Source organism: Somniosus microcephalus, chromosome 23 (assembly GCF_052327205.1).
Source record: "Somniosus microcephalus isolate GS21.2 chromosome 23, FLI_Smic_1.0, whole genome shotgun sequence".
NCBI lineage: Eukaryota > Metazoa > Chordata > Chondrichthyes > Squaliformes > Somniosidae > Somniosus > Somniosus microcephalus.
The window spans coordinates 22,137,606-22,157,100 of NC_141009.1; the positions used below are offsets into that span (position 1 = coordinate 22,137,606).

Below are 19,495 nucleotides of genomic sequence, written 5' to 3' on the forward strand. Positions count from 1 at the left end.
ACTTTACACGTGATCACAAATGACACTTTTAAGATTTGACCAAGCTTGTGTTACATAAAAACAACGCACATCTGCTGTAAAAGACCATTCAGAGTATTGCAATCACAAGAACCTTTTTTTTTAAACAGCAATTTGTTTATTGAGTAAGTGAAACTGCGTCATCAATGTAACAAGCTGACAAAACAGCAACTTGATACAAGCCTGAGGTAACAAATAATTTAGCAAAGAACATCCATTGGGGCAGTCCAAGTTCAGTGGTTAAACCAGATCAGCTCAGCAGTTGTAGAAAGAAACACATCACAAATGGCATGCGAGTAACCTTCGTCTATTACCATTTCTTTTCTTGGAACTGTATGAAAATTTACAGACCATCTTATTTACCATCCAAAGTGTAAAAACTCACAGTTAGCAATGTCCATTGATCCTGCACTCATCTTAGCTGAACAAACGTGCTTTTTATTTCGCACTTTACAGAGGTGAAACCCATTGCATTCAAGCAAACTGTCAGGTCAGTTGGCATCGGTGCACAAAAGGATATATGTTGGCTGCAGTTAACAATTATAAAAATTAAACGTGGATTCACAGATGTATAGTTTTAGTGGAGCCGATGTGAACTCCGACCACAATGTCTCTGGCCACCCTTCTTGCCATGAGAGTCCTTGTACCTTCAATTGAGGCACACAGCAACCACACCGACATTTAATGAACTGAAGACAAATAAACATTTGAATTCAAGCGTCAAAAAATATCTTTGAGAAGTGAGAAAATAACATTTTAGATTGTAATTGGACTACGTAGCACAAGTGTAACAGCAGTAATAAAATAAAATTCATTGGAGCAGCCAACATGAGGTTTTCAGCTTGGTAAAATAGTGATCACTGTGCTCTGCTAATAAAGTCCTGTATAGACCAACCTGTCATTTTCTTAAAAAAAACTGATTTTAACAGCTTGGAAGAAAAATGACCGTCAATTTTTATGCTATCATCCCATTTTTCCCCTCAATGGAACCTATAATCTTTATCTGGGAAGTGAGCAAGCTGCTATCTTCTCCATGTTAGTCTTTGGTTTGTGTGCTGGAGGTGGTCTTGCTGCAGGTTAGTTCAGTGGCACCTTGGTGCCTTACCGAGAGCTTCCGATATTGTACTAACATTTCAGGATTATCTGCACCAAATTGGCACGGGATGGAGGTGGAAAATAGGACAAGTAAGCCTTAGGCCTAGCCCATGATTTTCCAATCAGCGATATCTTGTGCAGTCTTTTGATGGGTCTCGTAACAAACTCTGACTTTACACGTTAAGACAAATAACACTTTAAAGGTTTCACCAAGCTAGTGCACATTCCATATCATATTAAGTAATGAATGCCTGGCACAAATTGCCAGCCTTTGTACCAGGCCTGGACTTCTTCCCTATAAAACCTATTTTGAATAGATTGCATGGGACATTTTTGTGTGATGGAGCTCTTAAAAGGGAATGTGCTTTAGATTTGTTTTGTTGCAATGTGTGCAGTACCATTTTAGTACTGTTTTCATTTATGTTTCAATATTTCTCAATTATATTAGTATAAATTTGTGGGAAATTTTATTGAGATGGACACTTTTTACTTGCTCATTACAGTAAGTTTGGTTTTAGACACCCAGAAAAATACACTATTGCCCATGAATTTACTGAAAAGTTAACAAAGTGAAGCGTGTATAGGATATCAGTAGAATAGGCCAGGTTGGGGGGAAAGGGCACAAGAAAAGTATTATACATTTTTACAGGAGCTCGGGCCGTCACAAGCTGCAATAAAAGGTCAAGTTAATGGGAGGGTTTGCAGCAACTGCAGCCCAAATTCAGGACTTCATGGTTGAAATGATACAAAATGAAAGGCAGCCGAAATCTGTCCATGGTGTCTGCTGGGTGGATATGGTTCGGGTGAGGTAGCAGATGATTCAGGATATCAAGGGGAACAGATAGGGTAGATAGAGGGAAACTATTTCCGCTGGTTGGGGATTCTAGGACTAGGGGGCAGAGTCTAAAAATTAGAGCCAGACCTTTCAGGAGTGAAATTAGGAAACACTTCTACACACAAAGGGTGGTAGAAGTTTGGAACTCTTCCGCAAACTGCAATTGATGCTAGATCAATTGTTAATTTTAAATCAGAAATGGATAGCTTTTTGTTAACCAAAAGTATTAAAGGGATGTGGGCCAAAGGCGGGTATTTGGAGTTAGATGGCAGATCAGCCATGATCTCATCGAATGGCGGAACAGGCTCGAGGGGCTGAATGGCCTCCTCCTGTTCCTATGATGAATGGGAAACTATTTCCAAAAGGACCTTCTCCTCCTCGAGTGTTTTTGGAGGTTGCTGATCCACGCTTGCAATACTGACCAACTCAGCCACCATCTGCACCATGGTTCCACCAATAGAGATCACAGCCAGGGATGCACACAGCTCATTCATTAATCTGTCAGTTAAAACTGACACACAGATAGTACAGCAGCATCATCACCAGCAGTACAAGATGGCAGGTTGCAGAGGCCACAGATGTTTGTGTAATACAAGTTCAACTTACATTTTGTGGCCTTGAGACTCCACCTATGTTTACAGGATTGCACCACTCCTGAGCTGGCTTTTTCAGTGACTAAAACTAGGTTTAGATGATCCTACAGTTACGTTGTGGGGATTGGGAAAGAGGATATTAAAGCTTAATATATGCTAATCATTTATGTTACTGCGCAACTCACCTTGGTGTGTCATGATAACTGAAACCCTTTCTGCACACGACTGTCAAAACCGGGTACAAATAACACATGGTACAGCCTGCACCACCCGTCTGGTCCAAAACAAGTACACTGCTCGGGGGTAGAGCTGGGGTTAGGTTTCAGCTCCATGACTCGCTATAATGGCAAACAAATAAAAAGACTTTTTAAATCTAAATGTGTTTGCTGGACAGTGTTGTGTTGGTAACATTACCATTGCACGACCAAAAGGGCAGACAGGTGAACCGCTTCAAACCCCCTCTTTTGATCCAGCAGTTGAGGGTGACTTGCGCTCCATCATTCTCACCTGGCCCCTTCAAAACACAACTCAGACTGGGGACAAGGTATACGGGGAATCACAGGTGCGAACCAGTATCTTTCCTCTTTGTGGAACACCAAAAGTAACTGCATATTTTAAGCTAAATTCTGAGCTTTGATAGTATTTTTTGTATATAATCAGAGAGGAGAAACATTCCAACTCCTGCACAGAAAATCTGAGCCGTTTTCCATCTTTCACCAGAATTAATGCAACACGGAGGATAGTCTGTAACTCCTGTTTGCTGCCTGTGCCCTATCTCTAGAAGTAAGTGGCAGGCGGCACGGCATCCTTTTAGTAGGACTAGAGGGTTACGTTGATAGAGTGAACAGGCCTAGTCACTTTAGCTTGTCTGACAGATATTTAAAAAAAAAACTACTCAAGTGTTGTACAAACAGAATACTTTATGTGGAAACCATGAGGTACAACTAAATACACAGTGGCACAGAATATTTTACACGTTATAACACATCTCGGGGGTTCAGGTAATGTTGAAAAACCAATCAAGTTTCATTTACGTGGACTATGAAGCCATGTGAACCCTGGCTGTGTTACATACCCTGTCTACGTTACCTACTATATACAACCTTTAAATAATACACAACAAATGAGGGTCATCATATATTACATACCTGTGACTTTTTGAAACAGTTACGTAAAAGTAATTTGAATTGTATCTTGAAATAGATATCGAAAAACATAAGATACTTTTAGAGATGCTGGAATCAAGTTGAATGGCAGAATAATATGATCCAAATTTGTTGAGAGGATGACATGTTTAACTTGAGTTGTAAACAACAGCATTATAACTGACATAACCCGAAGATGTAAAGCACGATAAAGCAGACCTATTGTTCACTTTTCACAGCGGATTCAATATGTAGTGGTTTCTTTGCCTGGCAGTACTGTATGGACAGAGTGCTTCTCCAACAGGGAGTCTTCATCCCCACACTGCTCCTCCTAGTGGCCAGTTAGAGAGTGGCACTGGCAAAGACCTCGGAGCACAGAACATCCACCCATCCTCTTAACAGAAATACTGCCTGGGGTGGGTTGGTAGCAGGTGAGGGGGGGGCAAAGAAAAAATTGGGGAGGGGGATGGGCATGAACTGTTAAGTTTGCTCGAATGTCACAACGGGTTCAAACTCCACCAGCTAAAGAATGCAAAGAACAGTGAACGAACTATCACCGATGCCGACAATTCTGAGGCAACCACAGTGCCAAACAATTCAGTGCACTTCATTTAAAAAAAAAACCTCTTGTTCACTGATTTACTATTCTAAATGCCACTCAATGCAGCCTGTTAACACTGTCAGTAGTAGTTTTTTTGTGCATAAGAAAGTTAACACCCAACATGGGCTAAAAAATTGTTCCGTTACAATAAAGCAGCTTAAGAATAAAAACAAACATTAAAAAAAAAATGTAGGCAGCAGTTATTACACACAGTTCCTTGGTCAACCACCGTCCTCCTTGAAGTGTGGTCAGCTTGTAGTTTCGCCAATGCTGAAACTGTGCCTAATTTCTGCGGCCGGTACCATAAATTAGGAGCAGTTGTTCACTTCCTCTTTCAAGACATACCAAAATCATTTCGGGGTCACATAGTAAGCTTCAAAAAAAAGTGCTTCAGTATTCAACGCTGGCAGTTGACGCACAAATTTCTCCTCATAAGATTGTTTTTCCTTCACTTTTTTGTTTGTAATCCACTTAAAAGTTTTATTTCCCATTGCTTGGGTTGGCACTTTGATCACGTCACGTGTACAGGATCCATATATTCACTCAAACGACATAAGGTTAGTGGGTAGCTGAAAGTAGACGGGAGGGGGGGGAACACATGAGTCAAAGGCCGAGCGGTTCTTCTTCCTCCCGACACCCCAGTTACTTTGCTGCGCTTCCCCCCCCCAGAGGCACCCTGATCCACGGAAGCATGCGGCAATATTAAATGAGTCAGCAGACTTCCCTCCTGAGGGAAAAGTGGCGGCAACAGCAAAGGTTAAAATGGCTGCCGTTGGCACTGCTCGCCATTGGGGCCACCATTTTATCCTCAGCCAGCAATGCCACTTTAACATTGCTGCATGTGTTACTGTGGTCAACAGTTTCTGACTCCGTCCCCACAGTTTAAATGTTGTGAATTCAACGCAAAGGCCATGATTCCCGAATATAAATAAGGTGTAAAAGTAAGCTGCTTTCCTCAAATCAAAGGAACTCCGCTCGCTCAATCACTGCTGCCGGATGAGGTAATAAGATTCACATACGCAATAGTAACATGCTCTTCAACCTCATGTGCTTAAGTGGCATGGGATATGTCATTTTAAACTAAAAACCTGGCAGCTAGTAGAATGGAAAATAAAACAGCTGCATTATTTCTCTTAAATGACACGTCAAACTTATTTTTACCTTTTACAGGCAATGAGCACATTTAGATACTCTTAACATAACCAGGGTTATTAATGGTTAATTAATGGAACTAGCACATTCCAAAATGGTGAGTGTTATCTTTTTGTCTATAAAAATAATGCTGGATTCGTACGTTAACTCAGACATTCGTTTTGTAAATAAGACCCTAGTAAACTCGCAAAGTCCAAATTGGTTGTGCTCCGAAAAAGAAATGGCCACTGTCATCTCCGGCCACTGCTGACCCATCCTCCTGCACAAACGTACCCAATATCACTCACTGTGAGTGACTAGCAGAGAAAAAAAATCACAAACTAACAAGAGAGGGAAAAAAAACTACCCCCCCGCCCCCGCACCACCACCCCCTAAACTATTTTGTTTAGATGCTGTATTTGTTATTTCAATGGCTTGGATAACCATTTACTGCGCCAGCGAAAGGACCGAGATAATTTTATGGTTAACAAAGGAATAATGACTGAGAGAGACACAGGGCCTCGATTTTAACTCCCCCTCCCACCCCCACGCCTGGCGGAAAGCTGAGGGACTTACCCACTCCTTTCCCGCCCCGATCTGGCTGACTGCAATTTGAAATTGCAAGCGGAAAGGACGCCCGCCCTAAGCTGGCGGGGTCCTCTTTTAAATATACAGGTCAGGTGTCTGAGCATCGAGGCCCAATCTGCCATTATAACCCGAGGCACGAGCGAGGGAACAGTAGTGGCTTCCCCTGCCGGGGCCATACCAAGACAGAAAGCTGTGCTTAATAATACAGGCTCTACAACACAACGGGTAATAAAACTGTACAAAAATATACACACGCGCTTCATTGCACGTTGAAAATCTCAAGATTTATGCGAACTGGGTTAATTTTTTGACTAGTTCTACAATTTTATGTGCCAATCTGACCTCTTTTTAAGTAGTTACCAGTCAGTATTGGATTTTTACGAAGTGCTGATGCCAGCTGAATGGTCCTACCTGAGGCCTATTGCTTTTGCATGCATCGTCCAAGTGCTTGTGCCACAATATTGCATGAAACCTTGAGCTGGTCTGGAACTTGTAAACATTACCTGCAAATGAAAGGCAGATGTGTAGTTACGTCGACAACAACTTAGAGTGCCTTTAACGTAGTGACACGTCCCAGAGGCATCTCACAGGAGCGTTAGCAGACAACAAATGACACTGTTTAAAAATGAACACTGTTCATAAAGTACGTCTAAGCTAGTTTCCTGCGGCTCAGCTAGTCACTGGTGATGCACTGAGCAATCACTCCTGTTGCATAGAGAACTGCACACTGCTGTTGAATCGATTTAAAGAACACCATTTTACTGCGCAGCATGCGTAGTAATAGAAATATGAGGGCGTGTCTGCACTGAAATAAACACAAAATTAGCTCATTTAGAAAGCTGCACCATTTCACTAAATTTGTTAAGTCCAGTTAATTTTTTCCCTTTTTTTTTTAATGGGATGTGGGCGTCGCTGGCAAGGCCAGCATTTATTGCCCATCCCTAATTGCCCTCGAGAAGGTGGCGGTGGGCTACCTTCTTGAACCGCTGCAGTCCGTGTGGTGAAGGTACTCCCACAGCGCTGTTAGGGTAGGGAGTTCCAGGATTTTGACCCAGCGACGATGAAGGATCAACGATATACTTCTAAGTCAGGATGGTGTGTGACTTGGAGGGGAACTTGGAGGTGGTGGTGTTCCCATGCGCCTGCTGCCCTTGTCCTTCTAGGTGGAAGAGGCCACGGGTTTGGGAGGTGCTGTCAAAGAAGCCTTGGCGAGTTGCTGCAGTGCATCTTGTAGATGGTACACGCTGCAGCCACGGTGCGGCGGTGGTGGAGGGGATGCCAATCAAGCGGGCTCTGCTTAGAACTTTATGTAACAATTCTTTTTCTGTTGCAGATTTTATGGCCAAGATTTTTAGTTCCAAATTGTCTCATTGTAACTTGCTCTATGCTGGTCTGTGGTAGGGTATGATAGGGTGGGCCGGGGGGTTCCAGGCTGGCTGCTAACAGGTCAGCTCCAGGTACTCCAGCAATCAGGAGGCCAGCTACACTTTTTGCTTTAAAAGGATTAAGAGCTTTTAAAAAATCAGTCTATTATTTAAAAAATAAGCTGATAGATTTTTTAGTGTTCTATTTCTGATATATTCCTTGAATATTAAATAAAGGAATTCTGGATTCAACCAAAGAGATTGCGTTTTGGAAAAACCCCATCAATCTTCAACAAGCTCCAATTGGAATCTACAAATAAGATAAACAGTGGCTGTCAGAAGATCTACAACAACAATAACTTGTATTTATATAGCGCTTTAACATAGTAAAACGTCCCAAGGTGCTTCACAGGAGCGTTAGCAAACAAAATTTGACACCGAGTCACATAAAGAGACATTAGGCAGGTGACCAAAAGCTTTTTCAAAGAGGTAGGTTTTAAGGAGCGTCTTAAAGGAGGAAAGAGAGGTAGCGAGGCGGAAAGGTTTGGGAGGGAATTCCAGAGCTTTCGGCCTTGGCAACAGAAGGCACGGCCGCCAATAGTGGAGTGATTAAAAATCAGGGATGCTCAAGAGGCCAGAATTAGAAGAGCGCAGATATCTCCGGGGGGGGGGGTGGTGGGTTGTGGGGCTGGAGGAGATTACAGGGCTAGGGAGTGGGGCGTGGCCGTGGAGGGATTTGTAAACAAGGATGAAAATTTTAAAATCGAGGCGTTGCTTAACCGGGAACCAATGTAGGTCAGCGAGCACAGCGGTGATGGGTGAACGGGACTTGGTGCAAGTTTGGACACAGGCAGCCGAGTTTTGGATGACCTCAAGTTTACGCAGGGTAGAACATGGGAGGCCGGATCTATAACATGGTTATTCTTTAGATCAAAGATACTGGAGCACCCAATGATTCACAGTCAGGAGCGAATTTCTGCTGCAACTTAACAAGGAGCGACTTCAGACAGAACTGTATATTTGCTCCAACCCTCCCACCAACACACACACACACACAAAGACAAAATATATCTCTCCTAGAAAACAGTTAACCAAAGTAGTTTACTTTTGCCACATTTAGCTAAAACTTCATATGATGAGAAATAGAAACATCTTACTACACGATACAGGTTGGAGACCACGTCTGTTGCTGTGTCACTGAGGCCCATTTCTCAATAAATAAAAGGCTCCAGTCTGAACCCAGCACATGTAAAGGATTTCAAAGAATGGGCCCTTTTTCTGCTGCTTACCTTTATCAGGATCACTTAGTTGAAAGATATCTGGGTGCTCTGGGTCATCAGGTAGAACCACCATCCATCCTGCTATAGACACCTTCTTACTTGGCGACGATTTGAACTGTTTGGAAAACAGTAAAGTACAGATTTAAAAAAAAATTAAAACCAGAAATTTTAAGGAAAAAAAACTGTCTAATGGAATACATGACATAAATTAGAAAAGAAACAAACTAAACTACAACTGATTAGTCGTGTCCAGTAATCTAGATATGCTGCTGTCTACTTTGCTGTTGTGATCAAAGATAAATTCGATTTCTCCAATTCACATCTGAGAAGTTCTCATTATACATGTTAGCAGTGCATGTAACTTAAAAAAAAAGAGCTTCAGACAATAGAAAGTTTACAGGTGAAGGATTTCCAGATTTAAAAAAAATCTAGCCAGAAATAAGTTCTGTAAGCAGTCCACCAGCACAGACTTAAGCACAAAAACCTAGGCTGACTCTCCAGTGCAGTACTGAGGGAGTGCTGCACTGTCAGAGGTGCCGTCTTTAAGATGAAACGTTAAATGTCTGCTCTCTCAGGTGGATGTAAAAGATCCCGCGGCACTATTTTGAAGAGCAGGGGAGCTAACCCCCGGCAAATATTTATCCCTCAGTCAACAACACTAAAAAAAAAGATTATCTGGTCATTATCACATTGCAAGTGGCAAGTAACATTCGCACCATACAAGTGCCAGGCAATGACCATCTCCAACAAGCGAGATTCTAACCATCTCCCCTTGACATTCAATGGCATTACCATCGCTGAATCCCCCACTATCAACATCCTGGGGGTTACCATTGATCAGAAACTGAACTGGACCAGCCATATAAATACTGTGGCTACAAGAGCAGGCCAGAGGCTGGGAATTCTGCGGCGAGTGTCTCACCTCCTGGCTCCCCAAAGCCTTTCCACCATCTACAAGGCACAAGTCAGGAGTGTGATGGAATACTCTCCACTTGCCTGGATGAGTGCAGCTCCAACAACACTCAAGAAGCTCGACACCATCCAGGATAAAGCAGCCCGCTTGATTGGCACTCCCTCCACCACTGGCGCACTGTGGCTGCAGTGTGTACCATCTACAAGATGCACTGCAGCAACTCGCCAAAGCTTCAACAGCACCTTCCAAACCCGCGACCTCTACCACTTAGAAGGACAAGGGCAGCAGACGCATGGGAACATCACCACCTACAAGTTCCCCTCCAAGCTACACACCATCCTGACTTGGACCTGTATTGCCATTCCTTCACTGTCGCTGGGCCAAAATCCTGGAACTCCCTTCCTAACAGCATTGTGGGTGTACCTACACCATATGGACTGCAGCGGTTCAAGGCGGCGGCTCACCACCATCTTCTCAAGGGCAATTAGGGACGGGCACTAAATGCAGGCCTAGCCAGCCAGCGACGCCCACATCCCATCAATGAATAATTTTTTTTTTTTTTTAATTTGCTGTTTGTGAGAGTTTGCTGTGCACAAATTGGCAGTTAACGTTTCCTACATTACAACAGTGACTACACTTCAAAAAGTATTTCATTGACTGTAAAATGCTTTGGGACATCCGGTGGTCATGAAAGGGGCTATATAAAATGCAAGTCATAGAATCATAGAATGGTTACAGCACGGAAGGAAGCCATTCGGCCGTCGAGCCCGTGCCGGCTCTCTGCAAAAACACTTCAGCTAGTCCCACTCCCCCGCCCTTTCCCTGTAGCCCTGCAATTTTTTTTCCTTCAGGTACTTATCCAACTCCCTTTTGAAAGCCATGATTGAGTCTACCGCCACCACCCTTTCAGGCAGTGCATTCCAGATCCTAACCACTCGCTGAATAAAAAAGTTTTTCCTCATGTCACCTTTGCTTCTTCTGCCAATCACCTTGAATCTGTGTCCTCTGGTTCTCGACCCTTCTGCCAATGGGAACAGTTTCTCTCTACTCTGTCCAGACCCCTCATGATTTTGAACACCTCTATCAAATCTCCTCTCAACCTTCTCTGCTCTAAGGAGAACAACCCCAGCTTCTCCAGTCTATCCACGTAACTGAAGTCCCTCATTCCTGGAATCATTCTCATAAATCTTTTCTGCACCCTCTCTAAGGCCTTCACATCCTTGCTAAAGTGTGGTGCCCAGAATTGGACACAATACTCCAGTTGAGGCCAAAACAATGTTTTATAAAGATTCATCATAATTTCCACGCTTTTCTACTCTATACTTATATTCATGAAGCCCAGGATCCCGTAAGCGTTTTTTAACTGCTTTCTCAACCTGCCCTGGATAGAGGAGGGATGAGAGCCAGTTGTGTGTCCCTGCAGCTGACGTGACGGAAGAGCTTGGCACTTGTAACAATGTTTGTTTTCGGTCCAACTCGACACTTCAGGTACAACAACAACTTGTATTTATATAACACCTTTAATGTCATAAAACATCCCAAGGCGCTTCACAGGAGCGTTATCAGACAAAGTTTGACATCGAGCCACATAAGGAGATATTAGGACGGATGAGGTAGGTTTTAAGGAGCGTCTTAAAGGAGGAAAGAGAGGTAGCAAGGCAGAGGGGTTTAGGGAGGGAATTCCAGAGCTTAGGGCCTCAGCAGCTGAAGGCACGGCTGCCAATGCTGGAGCGATTAAAATCGACTTGCAACTGACAATCTTGCATCTAGGATTTGTCTAATATTGATTGTCTCAGTATTACTGACCTTTGGGCTGTACAACAGTAATTCTTAATAAGTACTTTGGGCTGCTCAATAAATAAAAGGGCTCGTGAACAGTTGCACATTAAAGCCATGGCAAAGCACACAGCTGGGTTAGATATCTGCCCATACTCCCAGAGGATGGCGCTGGTCAACTTTTCAACATAAGGAAGTCACGGTCTCATCGACCATTTAAAAAATGCAAAGTACTTCGAGAACCACAACAGCTCATAAGTTACCGCTAACACTAACTTTTTACTTAGTCTGAAATGACCTCTGACTTCAAACACACAGTTGCTATTGAAAACAAAGAGCTAAAATAACGTTCAAGTGACATTCCATTCATAATAGAGGGAGCTTTATGAATAAAGCCCAGAGATCAATTTAAATTAAACTGAAACATACACAGATGCAAAGCTATTAAGAGTTTAAGTAGACCATCAAATATCACATCAAACAATTAAAAAACATTAAACCTAAGCTTCAGAGTAAATTATTGTTGGCAGAAATAATGCCGTGTTTCTGGTTACGCTGCACTTTAATCCACATTGTCCTTCATTGGGTTGTGCATTTCTTTTTTCCAAATTCTTTGAGGTAAAGGTACAATACAGTCAGGTCAGATACTGTAAGTTAGACACAGAGTAAAATTCCCTCTAGTCTGCCTCAACAATACGCTTCAGTCACAAATCCCCTCCCACTGGCCAGTGCTCCATGTCCCACACCATCTATCCTGTGGCCCCTCTTGTCAATCTGGTGCCATGCAACTAAGGGCAGTTTTGTGCTGTGGGTCCCATGCCCACGAGGAACTGGTACGAGACTGCTCAACCTTACCTGACATACGACCTGTACAATCAGCAGAATAGACTTTCATCCCAGCAGCCTTGGCTGGATTTGAACCCTTGCCCCAGAGGTAGAAGGTCAGTGCATAGCTCACGACACTCCACAGTCCCCTCAGTAATAGTGGGCAAGGCAGAGTAAGCTAACACACGTGCCCAAGAGGTAGCAATCCCGTTAAGAGTTTTAGCACTCAGATCATACAATGGGACCTTAAAGTTCCTCTAAAGACCATCACCTTGCTGATTAGTATTTTCTCTCTCTTCCTGTTAGCATTAGTAGCAACGAGAACTACAACTAGCAACAAAGTCAAGCAATTCAACTTGGTCTATCATGTTGGTGAAACATTGTTAAAATGTTTCACATTTGTTGTTTTATAAAAATACAACCAAGAGTTTAAAAAAAATTCAGAACCAATTTTCTGAGAGTTTTTATGTCATTGTCCATTTTCAAACTCTGCTTAAGGGGCAGGAACCTTTCCTGAAAGTAAATGCACCTCATAGTCGATTGCTTCTGCTGTCCATCACAGGATCGTAACTTCACCGTCTGCACAAGGAGGCTCCAGCACTGGCCAAGCCAACTCCCTTTAAACTGGCTCTGCCCAAAACAAACAACGTTCCAAAGAAGGAAGAGAATAACTTCTGGAACTCTGTATCTTCTAGTGTAGATGGGGACAGAGGTACATAGACTAGCTCAGAGGGAGGCAGTTTATTAGCCCACGTGAAGATAAATGGATAAACTAGCTCAGAGGGAAGAGTGATGGATAGACTAGCTCAGAGGGAAGAGAGATGGATAGACTAGCTCAGAGGGAAGAGAGATGGATAGACTAGCTCAGAGAAATAGTAGATGCATTACTGGTCATCTTCCAAAATTTGATAGACTCTGGAACAGTACCCATGGATTGGCGGGTAGCTAATGTTACCCCACTGTTCAAAAAAGGTGGTAGAGAGAAAATGGGGAATTACAGACCGGTAAGCCTGACATCGGTAGTGGGGAAAATGCTAGAGTCCATTATAAAAGATGTAATAGCAAAGCACTTGGAAAACAGTGACTGGATCGGACAAAGTCAACATGGATTTACAAAAGGTAAATCGTGCTTGACTAATCTACTGGAATTTTTTGAGGATGTAACTGGTAAAATAGATAAGGGAGAACCAGTGGATGTGGTGTATTTGGACATTCAGAAGGCTTTCGATAAGGTCTTAGCGAGAGGGTTTGAGTACAGGATCAAGGATGTCTTGCTGCAGTTGTACAGGGCCTTGGTGAGACCACATCTTGAGTATTGTGTGCAGTTTTGGTCGCCTTATCTGAGGAAGGATGTTCTTGCCATGGAGGGAGTGCAGCGAAAATTCACCAGGCTGATACCTGGGATGGCAGGAATGACGTATGAGGAGAGATTGGGTCGATTGGGCTTGTACTCACTGGAGTTTAGAAAAATGAGAGGGAATCTCATTGAAACTTATAAAATTCTAACAGGACTAGACAGACTAGATGCAGGAAGGGTGTTCCCGATGGTCGGGGAGTCCAGAACCAGGGGTCACAGTCTAAGGATAAGGGGTAAGCCATTTAGGACAGAGATGAGGAGGAATTTCTTCACCCAGAGTGTGGTGAACCTGTGGAATTCTCTACCACAGAAGGCAGTTGAGGCCAATTCATTAAATATATTCAAGAAGGAGTTAGATATATTTCTTAAGGCTAAAGGGATCAAGGGATATGGGGAGAAGGCAGGGACAGGGTATTGAATTTGGATGATCAGCCATGATCGCATTGAATGGCGGAGCAGGCTCGAGGGGCCGAATGGCCTACTCCTGCTCCTATCTTCTATGTTTTCTAAGTTTCTATGAGGGGTGGGGGCAGTTTATTAGCCCATGAAGAGAGAGATGCATAAAGTAGTTCAGAAGGGTGGGGACAGTTTAGCAGGTCCACTCCAATTAAATGTACCTTAAAACACCTTGAGAAAAGCATTCGCTCAGACTGCTTTCAAGCAGCACATGGAGAACCCAGAGATGGCTCCCTGCTACCTTCTGTTACTTCATTCACCACTGCTTAACTGAACACCTCAGCAATGGGAGAAAGTGACCAATCTAAGCTACCCTCAACAGGAGGAACAAAAGGCAAAAATATTGCAGATGCAGGAAATCTGAAAGTAAAACAGAAAATGCTGGACACACTCAGCAGGTCAGACAGCACCAGTGGAGAGAGAATGGACAGTTCACGCTGCAGGCATGGACTTTACACCAGTTCTTGCCTCAAATGGAAGGAAGTGCCCAACTCTTACCTAAAATGCCCCAATTCAACCAGGGCACCTTTGACTTGAAAGGTGTCTTGCTGTGGGGCACAGAAGAAGGTTCACCAACCAGTAAGGCGTAATCACCTTGTCTGTCTGGACATTTCCTCTGACCTCTCTAAGTGTTACTGCCAATTTAGTCCCAGTTAACGCCAGTTTTACAGTGTGGATTTCTACCTTTTGGGAACTGGCTTGAAACTGTCCAAACTTAATTCCCTTAGAACCCTTACAGCTGGCAGAGAGAGAGAGGAGATTTTATTCCAATCAGTCTGGGATGAATTGTAGTCCTGGTCACAGAAATAAAAGGCCATTCTGATTGATTACTGAATAGATTTTTTATAGTTTCAAATATGTATTTACTTTTGTGTCGTGTAAAGAGTATTTTAAATGTTTTTTTTCCAAATCAAATGAAAATGGTCAGGGGAGCTCAGGACTCCAAAGCAAACCCATTGGCGATGCAAGAGAATACAAAATGAATATAAAGTGGTCCAAGAATAAGGGATTGGATGTTTTTGTTGGTTTTCTACCTACAAGAGATTTTTTAAAATCTATAATTGATTTTAAATAAATGCGCTTCACGTTATAGAAATAAAGAGTGCTCCTAATACTAACATTAAATTGACGCTGGGGACTACTCACATGTTTCCTCTCCGACGCTCTCAGTGACTTTGCAGAGTAATACAGCAGAAACGATCCAGAAAGTATGAGCCAGTAGCGGGTCCAGGACGACATCTGAAGGGAAACAGAAGGTCAAGTAACTCTTCAACATTAAACCAAACTAAGCTGCATTCCTAAATGAATAGTCACCATGACCTCTGGTTACCAGTTATTCAGGCTGTAAGTCACAGATTTCCACATTTTACACCCAGAATGCACATCCTTTTTGATGCTACGCTGCAGGCACAGAACACTTCCCTCTTACTTAACATGTGCAGCTTTTAAGCATTTTGTCATGTTTCAGCAACCTTCTGCTCCTGATATTTTCTCCCAGTGTGGCTTCTGGAGGTTTGGTATTGTCAGCCTGTGTACAAATACCGGGCAGTTTATTGGTTTTATTGAATTAAAAATCAATGAGAACGATCAGGTATAAATCGCTGCCATTCTGCATTGGTGATATGCAGAGATGTTAACCTTCAAATATTGAATTCAGTGAGGCAGGCTCTCCAAAGCTTGGCAGGGGTCAGGGCCCCACCATAGGGAGAGGCAGGTCCAGGGGGCGCAGCCCTGGTGGGGGACTAGGGGGGTGACGTGTGGGTGGGGTCCAGGGGGTGAAGTGTGGGTGGGGGTCCAGAGGGTGAAGTGTGGGTGGGGGTCCAGGGGGCGCAGCCTTGGCAGGGGACTAGGGGGTGAAGTGTGGGTGGGGTCCAGGGGCTGAAGTGTGGGTGGGGTCACTTCAGGGAGTGCATTTTAATGGGAAATAGTTGCAGATTCTGAATGAAGCTTTTTCTTCATATTTGCAGTTCTCTGCATCGAGCTGGTAGTTTCATAAAAGAAAATGTACAAATTTGCACCGTTGAAATAATTTCAAATATCTTTGTATTAAAATACATGATGAAGTGCAGCTGTTCTGTTAAGAATTCGCCACAAGGGGGAGCAGTACACCCTGTAGTTCCTGACACTGCTAATTTAGCAAAAGGCACCAAACTATACCTGAGGCAGTAGCTTTGAATGCCTCAAGTGGTAATGAATTATTCTGTGTTTGTTATGAGTTTTCTACCTGTGAATGGATTTACTTTGGTTTTTAGGGCAGAGTAGATTTTCAATCAACTGGCCTGGACTACTGTGTCTCTCTAAATCTGCCCACTTCGGAACATAGGAACAGGAGGAGGCCATTCAGCCCCTCGAGCCTGCGCCGCCATTCAATGAGATCATGGCTGATCTGCCACCTAACTCCACATACCCGCCAGCTTTGACTGACTAGATCTTCCTGTTAAAAAATGTTTTTTCTTCGCCTCCGAGAGAGGCAGTTGATTTTTTATTTCCAAGGCGTCTTCTGTGTTGCTGTAAAGTCCCCACCGGGAGGCGCAAGAGTATCCCAGGTTGATGCCCTACAGTTTTCTATATCTCATTCTGAATGGGGCAACTTAGTGTTGGGGAATCATGGGCACAAAAACCCATGACCCATCACTATGTGGCTTGGCCTATTGGTGTAACCTTTCCCCTTCGACCCCCTGATGTGATTCATGCTTACTAGCCTAGCTGGGACTTCCTACCATGATCACCACACCGACAGGACTGTTGTGCTCCCCCCCCACCCCGCTGGCCCCCGATTTATGGATCAAACCATTAGTGCCAAAGTAAAAGGATTCATGGTCTATCCACCTGTTCCCCTCTCTGAAGCTAGATTGTAGAAAGGGGATTGGCTGCAGAGGGAGAAGGGATAAACAAATGCAAATCATTAAAAAAACCACATTTGGCTCTTTTTAAGACACAGTTCGTTGTATCCATTATTACATCGCAGTTACACTGAGTCTACAGCACAGAAACAGGCCATTGGGTCCAACTGATCTAGGCCGGTGTTTATGCTCCACATGAACCTCCTCCCACCCTGCTTCTTCGAACCCTACCAGCATATCCTGCTATTCCTTTCTCCCTCATGCGCTTATCTAGCTTCCCCTTAAATGCATCCATGCTATACGCCTCAACCACTCTGCTTCATTACTGTGGTTTATGAAACTTTTATTTTTTTTAAATTTCTAGAATGTAAATATAGGAGGAAAATCCCATGAATTAAGACCGATGGGAATTCCTGCCTCGGCGCTCATTTGGTTCAAAGACTTGATACATGGCCTGAGGATGATTAGCCACAAGGCACTGCCAATTCAAACAGCTGAACACTTGGATGACCTGAAGAAGAAAAAAAAAATATTTGTTGATGCAAGTTCCACTTACTGCTGGCTTCTTGCCTTCCTTCAGTAATGTTTTCCGTCTCAACGGTCCTTCTATTGTGATGGCTCCGGTCGTACCACTTAAGGGGCAACTGCATGCGTCTGTTGGGCTGACGAGAAAAGGAAACGAGTCAGGCCCACAATCTCTTGGAAACACCAGCAGTGCGGCACTTTATTCTGTTGATTTCTATAGAATACAGCCCTTCATAGGTAATCTCCAACCCTGTGTAGTTTCCAGCAACTATCTTAAAGATTTTAAGTGCACGTTAATCTTCAAGCGTATTATGTTCGATATTACACTTGACACGTACCAGCAAAAACTTCAAAGGCCCTGAAGTAAATAAATTGATGCAATTTTTTGATTTTAGGCACCGCCTGCCGTTGAATAGGATCACCGCTGGCCAGTAGTCACGCACGCTTTTTTTCAAAGGAAGAAAGTGAGTGCTGTAGGTTCTAACACAGCGAGTGAACAAAGGGTTAAGTGCAAGGGTGTCCTGCGGTGTGCACCTGTACATTTGTGTTGATAACTCAACTTGAGAACAACTCAACCAGTACGCAAGGGCTAGTCACTGGGTCCAGCAGAACGAGGGTTATGAGGAGTTACTGTGGTTCTCTGGATAATGAGAGAGAGATGGAAGTGTTTTTTTTTTGGCTTTGATAGATTCTGTAGAATGATGATGGCACAGTGAATTAAACACTAAAGGTAGTGTTTTATACAAAGCAAGCTACAAATCCAAATTCCAAATATCCAAAATGCACTTCAACGTTTTAGCAGAATACGTAACAGCCACAATTTTCCACACAGCATTACAGCAACAGGCTCTGTAACAGGGGTTCGTTTCCTAATGGCTGCCCTTCAACGGAAAGCATGACATTTTCCTTTTTTTTTTGGTACGTGTTTGATGGTCAACATAATTGGAGACTTGTAGAACTACTTCATGATGTTTGGAAATCACTGGGTCCACTGTGTGTGGGGCGAAAGGGTGCCCTTTCAACAAGATGTGGTTGATGTTAAAACCAATCATCCTCCAGCCATATTTATACTATTGAACAAGATGTATCCAATCAAATGTGAAACACAGACTCAACTCCCACAGCCCAGATTTCCCACAAGTTGTTAATTACCCGCGTGTTTTGGCAAAGTTACATTATTTCACCCAGCCTGCGTTTTCGCCGCTCTTTGAACATTTCCGCAAACCTGTTGGCACACACCGGCGTTCACCATTCAGGCATCAGTGCCGCTAAATATCACCAGTGACCGACCACAAGGTGCTGCTGTTTTACCATTCAGGCATCAATGCAGCTGAATGCCCCCAGTGGCGAACCTGAATACCTCATCGAAAGCAAAATACTGCGGATGCTGGAAATCCAAAATAACAACAGAAAATGCTGGAAAAACTCAGCAGGCCAGGCAACATCCGTGGAGAGAGAAATAGAGTCAACGTTTCGGGTCAAAACCCTTTGTCAAGACTGAAAAAGCACAGGAAATGAAACAAATTAAAAGGCCAGTTTGTGGGGCTGGGAGAGAACAAAAGAGAAGTGAAGAGACATTAAGAGGTATTCAAAACAAGACGAGATGGTGATAGGACTAGTGGAGACAAAAGACGGCTCCAGATTAGGTGTGAAATACGCTGGCAGAATGGGAGACAGCTGCCATGTGGGAGAGAAAAAAAAGGGGGGGAGGGCCAAAACAAAGGCCAGCGCATTTCACACCTAATCTAGAGCCATCTTTTGTCTCCACTAGTCCTATCACCATCTCGTCTCGTTTTGAATACCTCGTAATGTCTTTTCACTTCTCTTTTGTTCTCTCCCAGCCCCACAAACTGGCCTTTTAATCTATTTCATTTCCTGTGCTTCTTCAGTCTTGACGAAGGGTTTCGACCTGAAACGTTGACTCTATTTCTCTCTCCACGGATGTTGCCTGGCCTGCTGAGTTTTTCCAGCATTTTCTGTTGTTATTTCTGAATAGCTTATCTCTGCTCGAGCCATTTACCAAACACTGCGGCCAAACTCGTACAGCCTGAGCAAAACAAAATGGCTGCACCACCTCAACTATCCACTCAAATATTGGCCAACAGCACACTAGGTGCTCACAAAGCGGAGCATATGTTCAGCGTACATTC

General features: G+C 43.5%; 1 protein-coding gene across 6 annotated transcripts in view; it reads right to left on the reverse strand.

Moving 5' to 3' along the window:
- Positions 1–3,441: 3,441 nt before the first annotated feature.
- Positions 3,442–19,495, reverse strand: part of ralgps1 (Ral GEF with PH domain and SH3 binding motif 1) — a 905,396-nt gene continuing 889,342 nt past the window's right edge. For 4 of the 6 annotated variants that reach the window (XM_085965594.1, XM_085965595.1, XM_085965596.1 and 1 more), the window contains 4 exons: positions 17,377–17,482; positions 15,124–15,216; positions 8,660–8,765; positions 6,002–6,509 (listed from right to left, as the gene is read on the reverse strand). In XM_085965594.1, the coding sequence (XP_085821720.1) occupies positions 6,370–6,509; positions 8,660–8,765; positions 15,124–15,216; positions 17,377–17,482 (445 nt within the window). In that variant the 3' untranslated portion in view covers positions 6,002–6,369. Of the gene's footprint in view, positions 4,857–6,001; positions 6,510–8,659; positions 8,766–15,123; positions 15,217–17,376; positions 17,483–19,495 lie in introns of those variants that run through there. The other 2 variants (XM_085965598.1, XM_085965599.1) reach the window with 1 other exon arrangement.